This window comes from Teleopsis dalmanni, chromosome 2 (genome assembly GCF_002237135.1).
Source record: "Teleopsis dalmanni isolate 2A chromosome 2, ASM223713v2, whole genome shotgun sequence".
NCBI lineage: Eukaryota > Metazoa > Arthropoda > Insecta > Diptera > Diopsidae > Teleopsis > Teleopsis dalmanni.
Window position 1 is genome coordinate 215098797 of NC_051847.1, and position 24613 is coordinate 215123409.

At 27.1% G+C, this 24613-nt stretch overlaps 1 protein-coding gene across 1 annotated transcript in view; it reads right to left on the bottom strand.

Moving 5' to 3' along the window:
* LOC119677628 (homeobox protein homothorax) overlaps positions 1-19134 on the bottom strand; it is a 91257-nt gene extending 72123 nt beyond the window's left edge. The window contains exon 1 of the mRNA XM_038089059.1: positions 16423-19134. Coding sequence (XP_037944987.1) covers positions 16423-16437 — 15 coding nt within the window. The 5' untranslated portion in view covers positions 16438-19134. The remainder of the gene's footprint in view (positions 1-16422) is intronic.
* Positions 19135-24613: the final 5479 nt, after the last annotated feature.

Consider the following 24613-nt stretch of genomic DNA (forward strand, 5'->3'; position numbering starts at 1 on the left):
TATTTTTATACATATTATAGCTTGAGTTAACAGAAATTTGAGTTAACTTTATGAGCCATAACCACAGACGTAGAAGACATTGGTACTCCCAGTGAAATTGGCATTGGCATGAAAAGAGGCAAGCAATGTGAACGACTGATTTTGACAAGTTCAAAACAGAAATCCTTCAAAATTTATGACACCCCCAAAGCAAAACAAATATAGTTGTAGGGAAATAAATATAATATATAAAATATTTATATATATATATATCTATACATTTATATGTATATATGTATTTATATGTATAAAGCGGAAGTATTTTTCTTGTACGATTACATAGTAGACTTCATTCAAATGTTTATTTATATATATGTATACGTGTATAGTGTAAGAGCACGTGTTTATTTGCGTTTATTTGTACTATTATTATTATTATGTATACCTAAGTATATATATATATATATAATAATTTTAATACATAAATGCCTGCGGTTTCTGGCACAAAACTTTTTCATGTTTAAGTAACATTACATTTTTACTCAGATACTCCTCGGTCTCGCATTAAAGTTTTAGTTACAATTTAGTGTATTTTTAGTGTGGTTCTTTGGTTTTATGTGAGCCTACAATTTTACAGGTAACATTTTTATTAGTTGTGTTGTTGTAATTATAGTTAATAATACATACCACAATTGTTTATTGTTGTAATTTGTTCACAATATTTAAATAAAGCCACACGCAACTAACTGAAACCTAAAAAGAACTTTAAGTTCTTAGAATATTAAAAGTCAAATTAAAGTTAGTTTGAACTAAGTTTATTTTATTTTATTTTTTTTTGTTTTTGCATTTGTAATGACGGCAAATTTATCTCAAAGCTTATCAATGTAGTTTTGCATTTACAAAAATGAAACAATAATAGAAAACTCTGCAAGTATTTTACTTAATTTTATGTAAATAGAGTGCAACATTTTGTTAAAATTTGCATATGCCACAAAATGGCTTTTTCTTTTAGAGAACAGCAAAAACAAAAAAAAAAACAACAAAAAATCAATGCGGCGAATTTATCTTTTAGTAAAATTTTGTATTTCGTAAGCGTGCATGCAAGTGCATATGTGCAACGGAGGTCATAATTTATGCTATCACTTTCATCTAAACGCGTTTTAGACATTTTTAGTATATACAAAACAATACAATACACTACAATACAATAGAATAGAATAGTATAGTATGGAATGGAATAGAACAGAATGAAAAATATATATTTACAAAACATATGCTGTTATATAGCAATATTGTGCTACATATAGCATAACAAACATTGCCCATAAATTCATTGTATATGCGTATTGACAAAAATTTTTGCGTGAACTTGAAACTGGTAGAGCGCTCCTCTATAGCTCTTTTTTTGTCTCTTTCTTTTTGTTTTTGTTTTTGTTTTTGTTTACGATACCGATTTTTGCCATTTTAATGGGTCCATGCAATATCAATAACAACAACGACAGACGACAAACAACAAACAACAACTTTCGTTTAGTTTCGTTGGTGTTATAGTGATTTTCTTTTATTTAGTAACTACAATGCGCTATTAGCTAAAGCCTAGTGGGCTGACAAAAACCTCACACGTACTTACAAAAAACATTTATGTAAAAATGTATGTCTATACGTTACACAGTGACAATGTTGACCAATTTCAGACGTAATAGACACAAAGGCAGACATGTAACTCGCATGCAGCACATGTTGCAGGCATGATGTTGCCATTTTTGCATAAAGCTTAAGCTCCAGCATCAGCATCAGCATCAGCTACAGCTACAGCTTCAGCCATAGATACATCTATATAGTAGTAATAGTAATTGTAGTCGTAGTCGTAGTCGTAGTCGTAGTAGTCGTAGTTTGTGCTATTTATGTGCGTTGCCGACCATTTAAGGTTTACTAAAATGCATAAAATGCAACAGCGATTGCATCTAACAGATACTCAGTTACTCGTGTAAATCGGTAACTTGCTGGCTAGCATGAATTGTATAAAAATATTACTATTGAGTACAAAAACAAAAGCGCATACCGCCACCACGAATACCAATACCAACATCACCATCAAATGGTGACAATGGCCGTTTTTAGGTTTTTACTATTTGCAATTTCACCAAAGCAATTTCATTATAGGTCGAAACTATGTGCTAGCAGACAGCACTATTTACAATGCACATACCCATAACTCGTGTATATTGTATGTACGTACATAAGTTACTATGTGCAAATAGATAAACTAACAGTTATGAAAAATATCTTTTGTTTTTGTTTCATTGTAACGCATTCGCTACTGCCATGTATGCAGAGATACTTGTATCTGATGTGCAACATAGTTGTGTTATGTGCTGTATAGTAGCACTTTTATACTTTTATATGTAGTAACATACAATACGTTGCATACATTATTGTCCTTTTATAGAATTTAGGTGAAATTTTGCATATAACTCTGAAAAAGTACACAACCGGCATAGCAGCAGAAATAGCAGCAGCAGCTGAAGTTGCAGTAGCAATAGCGGCAAACTACAGCTGTAGTTGCTGCAATTTTATCTAAACAATTTTGTTGTTACGCTGCACGTAACTTGAAATTTTTTATTCAAAGTTTTAAGCAAAATTTTTACCTTTTTGGGTGGAAGAGGGCGGCAGGCTAGGCTGGTCAGCAAAAGCGCAACAGACGCGTTGACCAAAAATTTGTGTTTATTGTCTACGTTTTGTTGCACTTGCAGATACAATACTTGCAGATTTTTGCATAGATACTTTGCTGCTACTGCTGCTGCTGCTGTTATTGCAATTGTTGTTATTTTTTTTGGTTAGGTATGCAAATTTTTTTCTAGTGTCTAATTTTGCTTTTATTTTCTATGTGTGGCTTAGCCAGTCCATTGAGGTTTTTGGGGTCATTTAGTGCATTTGTTTGTTGTTGCACTTGATTTTATAGTAAACCATGTAGACAAACATTTATATATGTGCATATACATATATAAAATTGGAGTACCTTTTAGTTTAGGCACATAAAATATAGATTTAGGCACATAACACATATATAGTGGGCATGCCGTATATGTGCTCATATTAGTATATACATCAGCTTATATAGTTGCAACGCCTTAAAGTATCTGAAAATACGAGTTAGCATTGCCTTTAAGTTTTTATTGATTTTCTGTAGTGTTTCGAATTTATTTCTAGTTTAATTTGCTAAAAATGTTTTTTTTGTTTTTGTTATTTTTAAATTTTGGTTTACCAAAATTTGCTTTCAGGGTTTGTTGACTGACTGATTGCCTTTGCAGTTGAATGCATTATAAATGTATAAATATATAAATGTGTTTATATGCGAATAAATATATACAACAAAAAAGTTCCTAATCAAAATTAATTGTTTATCATGTCGAATTTTAATTTCTGTTTCTTAATTAAGCACCATTTTTAGGGTGTATATTTTGTTTGAACATTTCTTAAGGCCACTAAAAAGTGTTCATTGCTTAATTCAACATTTTTTTTTTCGTTGCTTTTTGGAAGAATTTTTTTGGTTTTGGTTGTCTTTTGAATTTTTTGGTTGCTTCAACGTCATTTGGAAGCAGCTCTAGCTCCAGCACCAGCACCAGCACCAGAACAGACACATCACAAAACACACCCATTTTTTATTTGGTGTTAAGCAATTAATTTTTGTTGCGTGTTTTTTGGTTATTTTAATAAAAAAAAAGTTTTTTCTTCTACTACTTCTCTGGGTCTCTTAACTCACATTTAGTCTATGGAGTTAGAGATATTAGAATTTGAGAAGACAATAACAGATTAAGCAATAATTTAAATGATTAAAGGAATAAAATTATTTTGTGGCATTTGTGCTATCATGTCATGTCATTTTGTGGGTTGTCCAGTGTTAAGTTATTATTAATAAATTTATTAAATAATTTTATACAGAAATATTTACCACAAAATTAAGTAAAATTTATTGATTTTTATTTTCAGTTTGTATTAAAGGAGAAAAAATTGTAAATGCTAAGTCATATACTCATACACTCATATAATTATCATTAAAAGAAATGGCAATGGTACAACACGATCGTGAAACCGCTTACCTTAGCTTGGCAGGAAGACTCCCAATCTGTATTAATCAGAGTTTTTCATTAACTCGATAATAACTTTTGGTTTAGGACCTGAGACCTCATTTGAGCTTAATGAAAGCCAGATAGGTATTACCCAGATGGTATTTTCTAAATGCAGGGTACTAAAGATCACTAGATGTTCTACAAAAAATCTAGAAGAGTCAGTATTCTTTACACCCAATTGAAGTTTTTTTATATTAGATTATGATATCATGTATGTCAATTTTAGAAACGTAAAGCTATTAAAATAGAAGTATATAGTAATTCTTGAGCACTAAACTAACTATAAAGCACAGTAAACTCATAAAATATACAAGAATATTATGATTATGATACATTAATATTGGTTCCTTAAGAATTGGGAATGTTTATTTTACTTAATATCAATCAACAAATATTAAAAAAATGGGAGTAGAAATAGTTTCTCATATTGAAAAGTCTTATATATCAATATAAAAACTTAGTTCGTATCCTAAAAGATGACGAGAAAGATACATATTTATGTAAAAGACCTTCTTAACATGTTTCGCTAAATTCAAGGACCCAAAAGATGTACAATTTGAGTGTTACACTAAAAGGACGCCAAGCCAACATAGTACCGCACTGAAATGGAATCCAGAAACATCAAGTCAGTGTTTCAAAACCCAAAAGACTTGAACCGTTTGTAACGACCTAATTAATATGGAACAAAGTAGAGTTTGCTGTTCAAAACTGAATGCACTGAGAGCACTATATTGATATACTTCATTAAGGAGTAAGGAAGTTTCGGCGATGAACTACTATGTTACTGATATTAAACCAAAAGTCAAAAACCATTACTATATCTTTATTAATCTTGTTGTTATATGCTTTTTATTTAGCTTTATACTTAACTGCAGAAATTCTTTATAAAATTAGATAGTTTATAATAGTTTTGAAGGTTATTTATAGTATTTCACTAATTTTAAATATACATAGAACTATATACATATAATGCTTAAGCTCACAAATAAATGCTTTCATTTTTTAAAGAATTCTACATTAGCAAAAAACTGCTTAAATAATTTTTTTTTAAACATTGTTATTTAAATATATTATAATAGATAAATAATAAAAACGTTCTAATTTTTTGAGATTTTGTTGTATTACTTTGCGGTAGCCAAATGACAATTTATATTAAAATATATAATTTACAAAAAAAAAAACAAAAACAAAAAAGAATATATTTATTAATGCTTAATGACATCAGTATACAAATTTATAAGATTTTAATTTGGCCAAAAGTTTAATGGAAAAAATCAAACGATTTTTAAAAGAAAAAAAATTATTTTTTATTTTTATTTTGATTTTTAATAAAAATTGGAATTTTAAAAATATTTAAAAAAAAATATTCAAACTAATTTATGCAAATTAAAAATGTTTTCTAGTGCGTTTTGCCGCAAAAGCGTTTTCTAAGATTTTTTTTTTTTTAAATATTAAAATGTAGAAAAATTAAAAATTTAATTCTTTAAACTAGAAAAAAAAATTCGAAAAATTAAAAATTATAATTCTTTTCATTAAGCTTTAATCTCCGCAAAGAAACTGATTTTTTTTTTTTAGTTTTATTTTTTAATTTTTGTTTGAAGTTTAGATACAAAAATTAATTTGTTTGGTTTAAGCGGAAATATTGTATTTAAAATAAAACAAATAGTCGTTGGAACTATGCTTTTTGATGGTGAATATGTTTATATATATAATATTTAACATTATGTAAATTATTATATTTATTTTAATATTTGTTAGAATTAGAAAATCTATGTGTTTAGGTAATAGAGGCGAATTTGATGCTACTTCCACCGCAACTATCTATCTATCTAAAATAATAGTTTTTTCATATTAAACATAATTACTTCTTTGATATAACATAACATACTATGTGGAAGGCGGGATATCTTCTGTTGGGTTAAGGTCTGTTGCATTACAAAAGATCAAACATGGTCGCAGGGTTCTGCGGCGTTGAGAGTTGGTACGCTGTTTGTTCCTATTCTATTCTATTCTATTCTATTCTAAGATACTATGTGGTCTTATACTACTTCTGTGTACGATACTACTCCTATATGTGTTATATGGTTCTACACATTTTAATCTACATACTATATTTGTCATTACTTTGATATAAGATTTTTCTTATAGTTTATATTGTTATATACTTTTTTATCTATTTATATATTATTCATAGTTATTACTTCGATATAAGATACTACATCCTTTATATGTAATATGGTTCTATACATTTTTGTCTATATACCATATTTATCATAATTATTAATTCGATATCAGAATTTTTCTTATAGGGTATATTGTTATATACTCTTTTATCTATTTATATATTATTCATAGTTAAGACTTCGATATAAGATACTACATCCTTTATGTGTAATATGGTTCTATACATTTTAATCTATGTACTATATTTATCATGATTATTGCTTTGATATAAGATTTTTCTTATAGATTATATTGTTATATACTCTTTTATCTATTTATATATTATTCATAGTTATTACTTCGATATAAGATACTACATTCTTTATGTATAATATGGTTCTATACATTTTAATCTATGTATGTACTATATTTATCATGATTATTACTTTCATATAAGATTTTTCATATACTCTTTTACCTATATATTAATCATAATTACCACTTCGATATTGTATTTTACCTATATAATTTATATTTTTATATACGTTTTTATCTATATAAATCGCTTATTGGTTTGTAATAGATTTCATTATACGATTATATGTTGTATGTGACTTCAGGTGAGTAGAAATAAGTCTTTTCCTCCAGAAGTCTTTGCTTTACGAGAGTAAGATTTTGCTGTGGTTGATTTTTGCTTTAAGGAGGAAAAATAACTGCTTTTGCACGCACCTATGTGCTATGTACAAGTACTTTATACGCTTTTGTGGCGTGTTGGTACGTGTTTGCGTAAAATTACAGCAAATAACAACTAAAAAAATGTATTCTTTATATTTTTTTATATATGTATATATATTTTTGTTTTAAATTGTTTGCTGTTTGATGTTTGTGTGTGAGGAGAGTCGCAGGAAAAGACGAAAACATAAAAGTTACTTAAAAATACTGAAATAAATTGCGTGCTGATGGCTCATTTAATTTAATGAGCAGCGTGCAACTTGTCTAAATGATGCTTTGGCTCAGTATTTTTTCTTTAGTTTAAAATTTTTTGCTTTACTTTTTCTTACTTTATATTTTTAATTTTTTTTCATATTATTTTTTTTTTATATTTACTATAAGCTATAAGTTATTTTATAAAGTGTAGATACATTTTCTTACACTTACGGCAAATTTAACTATTTTTTCAGCGTTTTAAATGCCTTAATGATGACTTTTAAAGTACATCTTCGGCTCTTATTCAGTTTAAAGTTCAATAAGTGACTGACATTTGAAGTTCATTTGTTTTTTTATTTTTATAGTTATATTTTTTTTATTTTTCTTTTTCAAATTTTTTGCCAGGAAAAATATAAAATGAAAGATTTAAAAATGTATGTGAAACTTAAATACTGCCATTTTAGTGCTTTATGAGTATAATGAGTTGTTATTAGTTGATGTGTGCCTAGATAGATACTAGATACCCGGTACGAAATGCTAATGGCACTAGGCATTTATGAATATTATTTTAAATTTCTTTTTATTTTTTTTTTTATATATATCTGTGTGCTGTGGAAGTTTTGTTTTTTTATCATCCATCCACTGATTTAGTTTTTTATGGTAGCAAAACAAAATAATATATAAAGTAATTTTCTTATTAAGTGCAAAAACTAAAATTTTTTTTTGTCTGCTTACTATCAGTTAGCTGCGCTCACTTGAATCTTAGAAAAATGCTTCATTTAAATGTAATTATTTTTAAAATTTACAAGTTAAATAACAGCACAACACATAAAAAGTTCTTTTTAGTTGAAAATTAAAAAAGTTCATACACGCAATTCCGTCATTAACTCAAGCTTATTTAAATAAAAATTAAAAAGAAAGAAAAAAAATATTTTTAGGAAAAATGCATTTTTCAATGTACGAACAAAAAAAAAGTTGCATATATGAAGTGTTCTAGAAAACTCTAAGTTTAATTTTAACTTAATTTTCAGTAAAAACTGAAAATTTTATTTGTTATAAAAAAAAATTAAAGGCAAAAAATTTAAATTAAAAGGGAAGTGAGCAAAAAGTGCTGGAGGCAAGCAAAAAGTGCTGGCGGCAAACAAAATTTATTAGAGGCCAGCAATTTAGTTTGAGGCGCAGCAATTTGTCATTAAATTTAGGATTTTATTGAGATACTTTATTTGGTTTGGAAAAGAAATATATTGAATATGTTTCAAATATATAGGATTTTATAAACGTATTTGCTTTAAAATAGAATCACATAAAATGAGGTATAGATACATGAAAATTTAATTTAACTTGGGTATATAATTTAAAGTAGAACCTTATGGTATATAGTTTGAAATTTATAGGAAAAAAATAATAAGATAATTTTGTATTTAAACTGGCATAAAATTAAATAATGAAGAGAGTTTATATAAGATATCTTCCTAACATTATCGTATAGTCCGTTAGTAGCACACTTCTAACTGACTTCTTATATTTTAACAAAATGGCTCCACTTTAAGAAAAAGACTACAAAGTCAATGGGTAGTTGGATCCTAGAGCCAGAAATTGATAGCTAGTTCAATACTGGAAGCAGTATAAGGAATCGATGAGTAGTTGGATACTAGAAGCAGCCTAAGGAATCGATGGGTAGTTGGATACTAGAAGCAGCCTAAGGAATCGATGGGTATTTGGATACTAGAAGCAAACTGAAGAATTTATGAGCAGTTGGATTATAGAAGCAGACTAGAAGAACCGATGAGTAGTTTGATACTAGAAGTAGCATATAAAATCGATGGATAGTTGGATACTAGCAGCAAACTAAAAAATTCATGCGAAAGCATACTAAAGAATTCATACGTAGTTGGATACTAGAAATAGAGTTAAGAATTTATGAGCAGTTGAGTAACTGTATACTAAAAGTAGGCTGGAAATTCGATTGGTAGTTAAAAACTAGAAGTAGAATAAAGAATCGGTCGGCAGTTGAATGCTAGAAACAAATTAAAAAAATAGATGGATAATTGGTTACTAGAAGCAGACTAAAGAGTCGTAAACATCCAAAATCTTTAATTGAAGCTCTTAATTTTGTACATTCATAAAACACTATAAAGTAAACTTCTCTGATATTTGTTACAAAAATAATATTAAAAATTTTGTAAAATTTTTTTTTAATAATTTTAAATATAAATTAAAATTTTAAATTTCATATTATTATTCCAAAAAAAATACTTATACACAAATATATAATTTTTTTAATAGTTACACGATTAGAGCTACACTCTAATAAACGAAAAATTTTTAAGACCACAATTAAATGGCTTTCATTCCGTTATTGAGGTGACCACAAATTATTTATTATTATTGTATATATTTTTTTAATGTTTATAGATTATATAAAATATAATTTTTTCAACATTTAGTAACCACTTTAGCGACAACAGCACAATTTAGTTGTAATTTTTATATTTGCCACAATTTTCGCTGCGGTTTACCTTAAAATTAAAATAACAGCGCGCAATTTTAATGCAACTGACCTGACCGCATATGCTGCATTTATTTATTTTATGCAATTTACATATTTTTTTATTCTTCAATTTTTATTATTAATTTTCCCTATTTATTGTTTAAATTAAGTAAAATTATTGGAAAAAAAAAATTTTATTAAAAAATGTTTACAATGCCGTAGCAATTAATGGAACTTTTAGGCAGTCAAGCACTATCGTAGGTATGTCTATAGAAGCTGTCAGCATAAGGATGAACCAGACACGATTAAATAGTTATTGTGACACTATTAGTATCTCTCTGGACAAGTAGTTTACTGCTGAGGATATATCTAATTTGAGAAATAGACAGAACTGGTCACAGCCATATAAATGTATTATAGATTAAACCTTAACGAGTTGATTTACTAGTTATAAAGGTGAGTTAAATATTAAATATATGGAGTCCTTGGCCAGTGTGAAATCCAATACTCTCTATATTATTGAGATAATGATAATAATAGTAACTGTATTACAACACCTAATAAACACATTCTTTAACATGACCTTTAACAGTAATTTTAACGGCGCTCTGGGTATATTCATTAAAGCAAATATAATTTACTAAAATTTTAAATCAGAAAAATTAAAACAAATTAAAATGATATAAAATTTTTAAATAATAAAGCCGCAATAAAATGCAGCAATTTACACTGTAAAAAAAATCTACTCACATTGCAACAAAATTGTTATGTGCGTATGCAATTGTTATATGCAAATTGTGGCTGCAATGGAACCAACAACAACAACAACAACAATTTGCAGTTATAGTTTGTGTAAATAATAATAAAAGTAAAAATAAAAATAAAAATAAAAATGTGAAAAAAAATTTTTAAAAAATAAATAAAATAATTTGATTGCAATTGCAATTGGTTGCAATTGTGAGTGGCAAACCTAACGAATGTCGGATGCAGCAGCAACAACTGCATCACCAACAACAGCAACAACAACAACATCATCAGCTAACCAACCGACTTGCAATATAAAGTGTAAAATCGAAAATTAAACCACAAAACGTTAAATTTATTTATTTTGGTATAAAATTTTATTCTATAGATACACGTTCAGTGTTGTATCTACGAGTGTGTATATGAATGAATGAAAGGTTTTTATTTATTTTATATTTATTTTTTAATTTTAAATTTTTGGTTTCATTATTTTATTTTTGTTCTTAATTATTTGCAGCAAAAATCAAGCCACAAAAATTTTCATGACTGCATTGAGTATATAAAAAATGTTTTCCGCTAATAAAAAAAAAAATATTGTACCTCAGATACTTTTTTTCTCCAAGCACTTTTATTGAAAAATTTTACTAGGCCTTCTAGTGACAATCATAAAAAAAATGTAATAATTCGGTGGTTAGCCGCATTTATACTAAAGGTGTACTTTGTTTTAATTTAATTTATTTTTTTATTAATAATAATTTTTTTAGTTTGGTTTAATAGGAATTTTTATGCGAAAAGCTGGAATAGAGAATTTGGAGTGAAAGATAGATTTCATTTGAATATAAATAGCATTTGCATTCTTTAAGAAATTTTTTTAATTATATATAAAAGTTACTAAGAACTTTAAGAGAACTGAAAAAAAATATTATTGAATTATTTTAAGTATGAATAAATAGATTAGGTTATACTAAAGGGTACTCAAGACGAACTCAGTAATTCAGTATTGCATCTTCAGTGTTAAAAATTCTTTTTTCAGACGTTTTGTTGTGTCATAAACTTAAAATAATTTTACTCAGAATTTATTGAATAAAAAATAAATATAAAAATATTTTGCTAAATAAAAACTAAAGCAGCTAATCATCATGAAGCCAAAACTCTAATAAATTGAGTCATTGCTGGGTGCGTTATGACATATAAAATTATATGGAATTTTAAGGAGTTTCTTATATTAAAAATTTTTAAATAATCATCAATATTGTTAGCTCAACCGTCCAAAAGGAATATTGGAATCCTTATGATTATTACCAGTTTATTTATTCATATAATAAGAGCTACATATCATATGCGTAGATAACACTGTTCTATAGATACTATAAAAATTATTCATTTCGATTAGATTAATTTATAAAAACTCTAACAATTTATAATAATATCATAAAAAAACCAAATAAAAATAACTCTCTAATATTCTAAAAATGAAGGAAGACTAACCCAGCATCATATAAGGTTACATGGAGCAGTCTCTCCTAAGTGGAAGAACAGAAAGGATATCATGAATAGAAATTATTTCAAGAAAATGCCTCTTTAAGGAACGAACGATCTACTATAACTAAAATTCAATAAGAAGGATCTAGTTTTTATTTCTTTAGATTTCTGACGTGAAATGTGAATATGAATAGTTAAAGGTTAAAAACATTCTGAAAAAGTCTCTTTCTTACAGCTTATCGGACTGTTAGTCGATAGAAAATATTAATTTTATTATTTAAATACCATAAAATAGTAATAGCTCTTTTATCTATTTAGAATTCTATCCTAAATTTGGTAGTACCAGTTAATACTGTCTACGGCGAACAAAAAGAAATAGTAAAAGTTTAGAATATTTCAAAGAAGTGCTTCTTTAATAATTTGTCGGACTCTTCTTCGGTAAGGACGAAAGATTTTATTACTTAAATTTTAATGGATCTAGTTTTTATCTCTATAGGTTTCTTATGAAAAATTTGATAGTAGAACGTAGAGGCGTAAGCATATTTCAAGATCAATATGATTTATAAAACTATTTTTAACAATAATAACGGAATCAACAAAATAGAACTAACATTAAAATTTAATTTATTAATTTATAAATTAGAGCATGACTAAAATAAATTAAAACGTAAGTTCAAATGAACAAAGTCAATATTGAGGAGCTCACATTTGCCTTGAAAATTTACTAAAACTTTATTAAAATTAAACATAACTAACTTAATTATCAAATAAGTTAAAATATTCATCATAATTTTTTTTTATCATTGATTTTCTGTAATAAAATTTTTTTCTTACATAAACTCGAAGAATACAATTTTTTTTTATATAAAATCGGTTAATTTAATTTTTTTTATTTTTTTTCTTATATTTGTTTAAAATATTAAAGTCTATTAGTATTTGAATCTCCACTTATTGTATGTTTAATAAACATTTAACAACATTTTTTATTGGTTTTAAAATAGGTGCTAATTTTTTAGTTAAAGGACTTAGAAGACACCAACGTCAAAGTCGAAGTTGGTTTAAAATATTTAAACTAGCTCAAACGCTTATAAGAAATTAACATACAACTAATAAAAAAAATAAACAAAAATATTTTATTATTAATCATACATTTTCATTAACAATTTTTACTAAAACGAAAAAATGTTTTAGTAAACGTTTTTGATTGGAAAAGTTTTTTTGACGACTGCAAATATTTTTTGTTAACTAGAAATATTTTTGAGTTTAAAATTTTTGCTAATTTAATTATAAATTAATATGTAAAATTTTTTTATATTAAAAAAAAATATATATTTCTAGTAACTTTATCAGTTTGAAAGAGAAATGACTTCATTTATTATGCATTGTGCATAGTCAATTAATAATTAATATATAAATAACAATTTTAAAGAAATTTTTCTATAATAAGAATTTAGCACATATAAGAACATGTGGTTTATTTTTTTAACAAGAATTTAGTATGAATTTAGTACAAAAAAATTTTGTAATCATTTTTAGTTATGCATAAACCATCATAGATTAAAGTTTATAACATAAAGTAATTCAAATAAATTATATGAATTATTTTATTTTGTATTGTTTTAATAGCCAAATATTATTTATATATTTTTCAACGGGCTAATTTGTCAATATTACGTTTCTAGACTGAAGATGATTATAGATTAGAGTTAAAATATTGGTGACAATACTCATATAATTTATTTTTCAAAATAAATGTTTAATATATTTTATTGTTAGATATTTATACATTGTTATTGAAACGATTAATTTCAAACCGAACACAATCGGAACCAAGGTTTTAGAATTCATAAAGACATATGTTTTTTTTTAATTCATATAGATAGTATTGCTAACCTATTATAAGGAATCTGTATGTATAGTGTCCTATCAGATCCAACATTCTACATTTCATAAAAAATTAATCTCTACTTAATTTTCAGGGATTTATTATTCAAGGGAGCTGGACTACACTGCTTCTTATCTGTTCCTATATTGGAACAATTTTTTTAACCTTTCAGAATTTAGTTAAAAATTTTAAGGTAAATATAAAAATCTGCACAAAGAAATAATTTTAATAGATTTTAACCTCAGATATATGAAGAAAACACATTTTTCTGTTGAAAGTAATTTAGATTTAATAACTTATTTTGAAAAAATCTTAAATTAGTTTATTGGAAAATATTCCTTTAGATCACTTAATCACAACTACCACTTTTCACAGAATTTTCGATCAAAACACTATTTTAAGATATAATATTTTGGGTAAATACGATATTTACTTAAAATCGTTAATTTTCTAATATTTTAATAGTTGTATTAAAAATATATATTATTTGCATAAATATTTCAGAAAAAATACTTATACTTTTCAAACGGTCTAGACCTTTCAAAAAAACATTTATCGATAAACATATATATATAAGAATACAAATCTAAAATATATAAAAAAGAAAATAAACTAAATCTTAGGAGATATATATCAGATTGTCATAACTGATATTAAAATAGTTAAATTAAAAATATATATTATTTTAATAAATATTTCAGAAAAAATACTTATACTTTCCAAAAGACCTAGACCTCTCAAAATAACATTTATCCACAAACATATATTTATAAGAATACAAATCTAAAATACATAAAAAAAAATAATAATAAACTAAATCTTAGGAGATATATATTAGATTGTCATAACTGTGAATGCAAATAATTAAACCCGTTGAATATCGACTGCAATAGGCCTGTTGGATTTCTTATATGTTTAACTAAATTTCCATAGATATTCTGGTTGAAAAACTCAAAAGAATATATCATTGCTTCTGAATAGGTTTCATATGTGGTAAAATCAGATAAAAATAAGATATTAAAAAATATTCTTGCAAATATAATAGATATTATATTTATAAGAAATATAAGAATTGGTTTATATTAAATTTTCTGAAAGTCAACATTTGGATTAATAATGACTATTAATAATTACTAATTATTAAAATTTTGTTAACTAACTGATTTACTTAATTAAAAAATTTTTTATAAATTTCTATAATATCCTTTGATACTATATATTTTTATGTTTAACGGCAATGATATTTTAATAAACCAAAATGTTTTAGAAATTGAGATTTTAAGATTTTTACAAACTTTTTGGTAAACAAAAATTTGGAAAATACTAGATTTAATAACAAACACTTCTCTATATATTTTTATGATATTTTTAAATATCATATCATATATTACATTTTATTATAAATTATATTTTTTATATATACTGCGGTACTTTATCATACACCGCATTTAAATCTACTGATCCACTAATTTACTTAAAAGTTTTTAAAATGAGTTTTATTAGATTTTTAAAAATTTTTTTAAAGGAATTATTAGAACATATATTGCAAAAATCTATGGCTGTGTTAAAGTCTACGTGTGAGACTATAAGAAAAACTTTAGAAGTGAACAATGAAGTTAAGTTCATGTATGGATTTATTTTTGAATAAAATAATTTTTCGATTTTTCTATATTTAAAGTATCAAAGGAGTTACAACATCGCAGATCAAATGAAGAACAATCATTAGTTTTTGTTCTGATATTGTTATATTCTCTAGCAGTGATTATTTAGGCCTATTAAATGGACTTGTAGTACTAAGAAAGCACTTATAAAGTGTTGTTTTATATATTAAATTATTTTTAATATTGTAAAATTATAATGAAATATTTTCTCAAATCACTAAAAAAGACATTAAGAACGATTCATGATATCTCTTACAGAAAATAGTTCTAACATTATTATTAAAATATTTTCTTAAGTCACTAAAAAATAGATCAAGGAAGAATACATTAAGAACGATTTATAATATCTCTTGCAGAAAATAGTTCTAACATTCTTATCAAAATATATTCTTAAGTCACTAAGAAATAGATCACTGAAGAATACATTACAAACGATTTATATTATCGCTTGCAGAAAATAGTTCTAACATTCTAATGCTTTGAGTATTTTTAATAATAATAATAATTATAATAATAATTATAATAATAATTATAATAATAATTATAATAATAATAATAAAAATAATAACAAAATAAATAAAATCTTTTCTTAAGTCATTAATACATACTTTAAAACCATTTTAGACTAACTTCTCCAAAAAGTAGTGTCTATTCTAACACTTTTAGTATTTTTAATATTATTAAATTATAATAAATTTAATAAAATATTTACTCAAAATAAAGAAAAAAATAGCAAATAATAATAATCAAAAATAATTAACATTTTAACACTTTTAATAGATTTTTCAAAGTTGCCGTCGCTAAATTTCGACTCCTAAAATTCATCCTAAACTACATAAACTATAATTTCCACACTTTTTGCACACATTTTCAACTGCAGTCTTAATTAATTTCTTTTACTATTTGAACACTTAAAATAATAATTAATTAAATTTAAAAAAAATTTTTAATTTTACTTACCCTAGGTTGAGCCATTAATGCTCGAGGAACGACGTCCAACCCGACTTGTGCCACTTTTGTAAGCACAGAAACTCAATCAAAATTAATTTGCCGCTGCCTTACGTTGCGGGTTTTAGCTGAGACTCCTCCAGCCGCTGCTCCTCTGCCAGGACGTTTCCGTTGTGCAAAATTTATAACAAATTATTTGCTTGGACTTAGTAAAATTTTACAAGCAAATTTGCACAATTTTGGTTTTTGTTTAAGTGATTTTATTATATTTCTTTTTTGTTTTAAATAATATTTGCTTTTGCTTAAATAATTTTTTTTTTTTTGCTTGAAAATTTTGTTTTGTTTTATTGAAAGAAATATTCTTAGTGCATAATTTGCATTGGTTGGTTTCTTTTGCTTTCTTTACATTAACACAGGCACATTTGTTTTAGATTCTATGTATATAACTTTCATATATATATTATATGTATTATATATATTTAAACTTTTTCTTTTTTAATTTTTTACATATTATTTTTCATAACCGTTACCGCGACGCGTTTGAGTTGTTCTTATTTGCTTTTTTTAACTAATTTCTTAAGGTGTTTCTTTTTTTTTTTTTACATTACATTTAAAATGATTAAGAGTAAGGAGATCTTTTTTGTTGTTGTTTTTTGTTAATTCTTTATTTTCCTTTTTTAATTAGATTTTAGTTTTTATATGTGTTTGTTGTTGTTGTTTTTGTAGTTGTTTTTGAAAATCGTATACAATCGTATGTAAATTGTTATTGTTTCTGGTAAACCGTTACTGCTATAGTTTCAGTTAGAGCTGCTGCTGCTGCTGCTTTTTTGTGGGGTTTCTTCTCTGTTCTCTGTTACTTGCTTAGCTGCTACTATTTTCTTTTTGTTTTTGTTTTTTGTTTGTTTGTTTGTTTGTTAGTTGTTGTTGCTTAACTCCTTCAGCAGCTGTCATAAATCCATTTTCTTTCTTTTAATTGGCTAAGATTTTAGCATTGACTTTATGATGCCAATTGCATTTCAATTGTATGTGTTGTTGTAGTTGCAGTTGTTGTAGTTTCAATTGTTGTTGTTTTTGTTGCATTTGTTACTCGTATACAAAAGTTGCTTGAAATATGCTTTCAAATATCACAGCTTCTACTACTACTAATAATTCATCTTCTTCTGCTTTTGCTTTTGCTGCAGCTTGAGCTTCTTCTTTACTATGGAAAAGGAGTGATTTTCTTTTAAGCTTTTTTTTTATTTTTTTCTAAGTATAGAATATTTAATAAATGAGAAAATGTTTGCAATTTTTGCAATTCAATTATTGAAAAATAGAAGAAATAACCGAAAATAACACGACACGCCGCGCACCGTTCAATTACCGACGCGTTTCAGTTGCGTACTGTGGAGGCTTCAATTTGACAATAATTTTTGGCTTTGACAGAGAATAAATAGTTCAATTGTGGCTGAGGCTTAAGTGCAAGTCAAAGCTTGCAGTTGAATTTGCCGTGAAACGTTTTAAAGTTTACCGTTTTAAAGTTTTTGCAACAAAAAAAAATTTTTATTCACATTTATTTTTTTCTCGCCGTGATTTATGATTTGTTATTGTTTCAGTTGTAGAAATATGATGTGTTCTTCTTCTTCTTGCTGTTCTTTTATTTAAATTATAATGCTGCGGCAAATTTATGGCTGTCTAAAATTTTAAAGCGGCAGCAATGCAATTAATCAAATGAAAGTTGACAGACAGACAAGAAATTATTAAATTGTAACAGCAGCCCGCGTAAAATAAAATTCTTATAAAAAAAAATTGCAACAAAATTAATTTAAATTTTATATTGTAAAATTTATTTTATTCTTTGCTTTTTTTATTAACGAAAAAATATTTATATTTATTTATTTATTTTATTTTCACAAAATCGCCGCTAACGGCGGCTTTTTGCAAGAAAACGTAAAATTCGTAAAACTTTTTGTTTACAGCGATTTTGTTGGTTTATTGCGATTTTGCCGAAATTTTCCACGTAACGTATTTTCCGCACACGCTTACGAATTGGAAATGAAATTTCGTTGCAATCAAAATGTTGTTGACTACGATTTTGATGATGATGAATCTGCTGCTGCTGCTGCGGCTTGCTGTTGTTGCTGCTACCGCCAACTCTGCTGCTGCTGCTGCGGCTCACGGCTGACGGCGACTACTACTACGATCAGCAACAATAACAATGCACGTAAAATATGAAAAAATGTTACACTACTAAAAAGTCAGTACATGGCGACGAAGTATTTTAAATGTTTCCAAAGGTATTTTTTAATGAATAAAAACAATTCCTTTTTTTTATTAATTTCTTATATAATAAAAACAAAAATAATTACTATTTATATTTTAACGACGGTGTACGTTTTTTATTTATTTTTTTTTATTGAATAATTACTTAGGTAGAAAATAATTTTTTATTAGTTGTTATTATTGGTTTTTGAATAAAAAATTATTGTGAAAATATTGCGTTTATTTTCTTTCTCTACACAACACAACACGTCGTACGCGTTTCGAAGGCAAATACACACTGGGCTTGTCAATCAATTCGAAAACTAAACTTGGCGGGGGTAAATAATAGCACAACACACACAAACAAGCCAACGAATGTGTGCGTTTGTTGTTCTTGTAATTGCATGTGTTTTGTTAGCACAAAAGCGCGCACACACAAATCAAATGCCATGAAAAGCAAATAAAAAACCAAAAAAAAAGTAAAATACCTACATGCATAGCAAAAGCAAAAGCAACAGCAACAAAAAGTAATAAGAAATTTACAGGCGCACTAGGTAGAAAGAGCAACAATTGTGCCATTAACTTGTCATGTGAGCGTGCAAATGAAATAGCATTATTATAGTATAATATATTGTTGGTTTGTTTTATTTTTCATGTTAAATGTGTGTGCGTGCGTATTTTATAAATTTCTTCTCGCTCAGTACTCAAAATTAACAGAAGGCGCATATTTTCTTCATACACACTACATTATATTACTTGTGAATGCTTGCGGCGAATTAATGCATAACTGAAATAACTGAGTATGTTAAATAATACAAAACACAACTCTTTTAAAATTTTTGCTCTTGAAAAGGCAAATTCCATTCAATAAAATGGCTGTGCTCCTGAGCAAAATCTGAAAAAATTTACTCTTTGCTGTTGGCTTTGTTATTGCAGCAAAAATTGTATTTGCACTGCTCCGTATAATACTTTGTACGCTCTGTTGTGTATTTCAGTGCTATGAGCTGTGTACTTGGCTGTGCTTTTGTTGTCAGTGTGTAAAAAGAAGGAATGACTGATTTGTTAGTACGCCTCTTCTGTCATGCACACACTTGTCACTACGCAGCAGCATACACCATGTCCCCCTGCTGTTAACAACAAATAAAATAAAGCCAAAAAAAAAGTATTTTTGCATAACTTTGTCTTAACCATACTTTGCCATACATTTGCTTTACGTTATTGCTGTTAATATCGTTGCTGTTGCCGTTGCTGTTGCTGTTGCGTTTGCTGCTGGTGCTGCTTCAGCTTCTGCTTTTGCTTTTGCAGTGAATGTTTTGCTCTGCCGGTATATGACTTGTGTTATAAAATTTTTGCTCACTTGTATTTTAGGTACGTCGTACATTGCGCGCAATTGAGGTAAAATAATATTAACTACTGCTGCGCTTGTGTGAGCGAAATACGAAATATGTTTGTTATTTTCATATCTTGCTGTTGTTGTTGTTGTTCTTATATATCTTTGTACTCTTGCAATTTTTTTTTTGATATTTTGTATTTTGTGTTTTGTTTTTAGTGATTTTGTTTTTGTTTTTGTTTTTGTGCAAAATACAATATCATACAAGCTTTCTTACTACTTAACCAAACACGACGACCGAGTGAGCCGAGTTGGCTGGCTACATTTGAAATTTATTTGGCTTTTGCTGAAATGAGATGGCTTATAGTTTGTGTTATAGCAATAATGCTACGTTATTGTTGTTGTTGCAGTTGCTGTTGCTGTTGATTTCACTGACAAACACACACATTGCACACACAGGCACACACAGAGGAGCTTATTTTTTTTTTGCGCGCGTTGAAAATCAGCAAAAACCAATCCCATTTGTTATTTTCGCTTGAGTGAGTGGCAGTTTGCATCAGTTTGGTTTACAGGCTTTTGCAATAACTACAACAACGGTGGGTGGGTTTGGGGCTCACAGCAATTTAACCACTGTTGGTATTGTTGTTGCTGTTGTTGTTTTTGTTTGGTTAGGTTTATAGGTATAATGTGTAAATGCATGAGTGTTTGTGAAATTCAGGTGTAACAATGTGCTACTACGCCGACGACGACGACTACGACGACAACGATGAATGCTACGTTGTTGGCTATAAACGTACTCGTCGTACCTACTTGAGGCTTTTGATGAGCGGACAGACATATTGTATATTATACAACCCCACTTATGCATACACTTAACAATTTGTGTTGGTTTGGTACTATACAGTTAGTATTGTTGTTGTTGTTGTTAATGTTATTATAGGGTTTGAGTTTTTAAGGGGGTAACCATGTTGATTTTGTTAAGTGAACTTTAGTGGTTTGTTGTTATTGTTATTGCTATTGCTATTGCTATTGGTATTGCTTTTGCAATTTTGAAACATATTTGTTAAAAATGTTTTTTTGTATGTTTGTATGTATTTTTGTTGTTGGCTTTACATGTGCGAAAATATTTGTTAGCGATCGGTATAGACTTTTGCATTTGATTTTATATATGACTGTGACGTATTTGCAGTTTATTTTGGCGGCGCAAGCAAGGCTCACATTTCCTTTTGAGCTTTTCACACTGAGTTTTATGCATTTGAGCAAAAGTCAAATACAACGTCGACGTTAACGTTTACGTGTACGTCTTCGTCTTCATTTTTAACTCAAAGTTTCGTGTGTCTAAACTTGGTCTTGTCTAGAAACGTTGTTTTGCTCGCTGCTGTCGTTGTTGTCAGTCAAAGCGGTGCTCTTTTCAGTGTTTGTTGTTTTGTGATTTTTTTTTTGTTGTTTTGTTTGCTTTTCACTCATTTTTCTTAATTTTCATTGCGCATTGCAACTCATTTTTTTGCAGTTTTTTTTATTATTTTGTTGTTGTTGTTTTTGTTGTTGTAACTTAAAGGTAACGCCTTCAAAATTTTTAAATTTTTGCAATTTTTGCCATTGTGTGCATTAAATTGCCACAGTTCGCTGATCTTCCCACCCACCTCCACACCACCATTTTCTACTGTCATGACAACTGATTTTTGTTTTTGTTTCAAAAAAAAAAATGTTGGGAAATCATTTTTTTGTTTGTTAATTTGTTACTTTTATTTTTAACAACAATTGCTACAAAAATCCTGCAACAGCTGTTTTCATAGCATTTAACATTTCATCCAGCGTTGATGTCCTTCTGTGCCAACGGCGCCATGTGCACCTGGTCAGTAGTGTATTTTGTTTTTGTTTTCATGTTTTTTTTTCCACTTCTGGCCAAAACAAAATTTAACTAACAAATTTTGTTGCCAATAAATCATTTTGCATTTTTCGCAAATATTTTTCGAGTGTTTTTGGCATTGCATATTTTGTTTTTTATTAATTTTTTCTTGTTTTTTTTTTGTTAAATTTATTTCGTACGTAGAGTGCACTCTCTGCCTTCTGCCAGAGTTCGCGCACAACGCTGCTCACTTTGACTTGCTTTGGTTTGCTTTTTGTTTGGTTTGGTTTGACTGCTGTAATTTGCTCTGTCACGTCCTTGCTGGCTGCCGTTTATGTGCGTCGACGTCGTCGTCCTCGTGGCAGTTTAAAAAGCGGTTAACACATATTCCCAGGCAATTTTTCACGTAGCCGGGCGCTTTTTTGTTGTTATTGTTTTGTGCTTTTTTCTTCTTGTTGTTTTTGTTTTTGGTTTTATTTTAAGCTCACATTGCATTTATTGTTGCTGCGTTGTTTTGGCAACTGTTGGCTGCTACTGTTGTTGTTGCTGTTGTTGCAGCTCCTTTATTGTTAATGTTACCAATAAACCGACCAACCAACCAACATTTTGCTGCTCTTACTGTTGCTGTTGTAATAATAGTAGCAGTTTTTATTGTTATTGTTGTTGTTTTTGTTATTGGAGGTTTTCGTTTAGGAAAATGAAAAATTACTTTGTTGATGTTAAGTTGCTGTTGTTGTTGTTGTTATTGATGTTATTTTTGTTGCTACTGTTGCTGTTATTATTTTTCATTGTTATTGTCATTATTAGTGTTGTTGTTGTTGGCATATTTGCTGCTCTTGATGATGCTGCACTTTATCCTTCTTTTTATTTATTCATTCATTATTCCTTACAATTTATTTTATTTTATTTTCTTATTAGTGTTTTTATTATTTTTTGTTGTTATTTATTACTTACATTCTTTTTTGTTGTTTATGTTTTTTTTTGTGAATTTTTGCTAAATTATTTTGCAGTATTTTCACTTGCAAAATTTATGAAAAACAGCTGATCGCTGCGTTTTCACAAGGATATTTATTTTCTGTTTATTGCTTTTGGCTTTATTGTTGTTTGTATAGCGATTTCGTGTGATTTCGTTGCTCTTATGTTTGTTATTGTTTTTTGGTTTTGTTTTTGTTTTACTGGTTTTGACTGTAGTAGCAAGTGGTACTGTTCTTCTTATTGTTGTTGCTGTTGTTGTTGTTGGTGTGATTTGTATGTGGTTCAGTTAAGTTTTCGTGTTGACAAATTTATGAGACTTTGATTGATATGCGGTTTGTGCATATTCAAGTGATTTAGAAGATACTTAAGAGCAAACAAGCAAACAAACAAACACCAGAAAAGCTGTTCGTTGTTTGATTTAAGCATTTGAAAAGCAAAAAAAAAAACAATTACAAAATAAAATCAATAATACAGAAAAAAAAAAATAATAAAAATAAATCAAAATTGTGGCAATGCATTTTTTGGCACTGAAAGTGAAAGAATATTTTTTGCTAATGAAAAATGTGAAGTAAGGATAACACCAGGAACATTAAAAAAAAATCAACAAATAAAAAAAAATTTATATTGTATTTTAAAAAGCTTTAAATAATTTAAACCGCCTAAATTTATGACAAAGAAAATTTTAAAAATGTTATAAAAAAAATGTTAAAAGTCAGTAAAAAAAGATTAAAAAATTTCAAAATTTTTAGTTATAAAATGAAATAATATAAACCAGTAAATTGTTTTTATCAAAAATCAAAAATAAAAACATTTTTTAATTTATTTAAAGCTTTTTTTTGTTATTTTTCACCTTCAATTATTATAATATTAGTTTTATAGACATATAAATTAGATATCAATCCACCATAATATAAGCTGAAAAGGTCTAATGACCTAAAACCTTAACTAACATTACTAATTTATATTATATTACAGAAAAATATATTTGTTTATTTTAAATTATTAAAAAAAAGGTGAAATAAAATAATAATTAAAAAGTAAATAAATAAATTCTAAATAATAATTTAAATATATAAATATTATCTTGAATTTATTCATATTAAATTACAGTAAAATATTTATTTTTCTAACTTTAAATGATTAAAAACGTAAATAAATAATAATAAATAATAAAAATAACCAATAATAATAAATTTTAAACAATATTTAAAAAATAATAATTAATAAAATATGTTAATAAAAATTTTAATATGGTTATTTACTATAATTTGAAAACTAAATGTTGAAAAAAGAATTGAAAATATATATTAGATATTTTCTATTATTAGGTATATTTTTTTCTCTAGTTTTATAATTAATGCGCAAATATTATCTACTAAAATATGACTACCTTACATATTATTGTTGAAAGTGTTCTCTTCACTAAGTAGACCAATGCTGTAGCCACAATTGTACCAAGGAGTGGGTCTATATACTTCACAATATTTTTTTTTTAATATTTTTGCAGTGTACTATATATATATATACTATAAACCCCATTCCAGGATACCGTGATAAAGTGAACCATATCTTTTTCATATCAAAGCTTGGGGACTACAGCTTTTCGCACCAAACTCTTACTCTACGGCAGTAGAAGAGTGCTTTTTCATTATAATTAAGACTTTTCATGGGTTAGAACGGAGCTAGACACCTCTTCTGAAAACAACCTTGTAAAAATTATTGTTAGAAAATCACATAAAGCTATATCAAAGGTACATATAGTCACATCGAAGTCATAACTTCAGTTAATTGAAATATTTTCAAGAATTTGT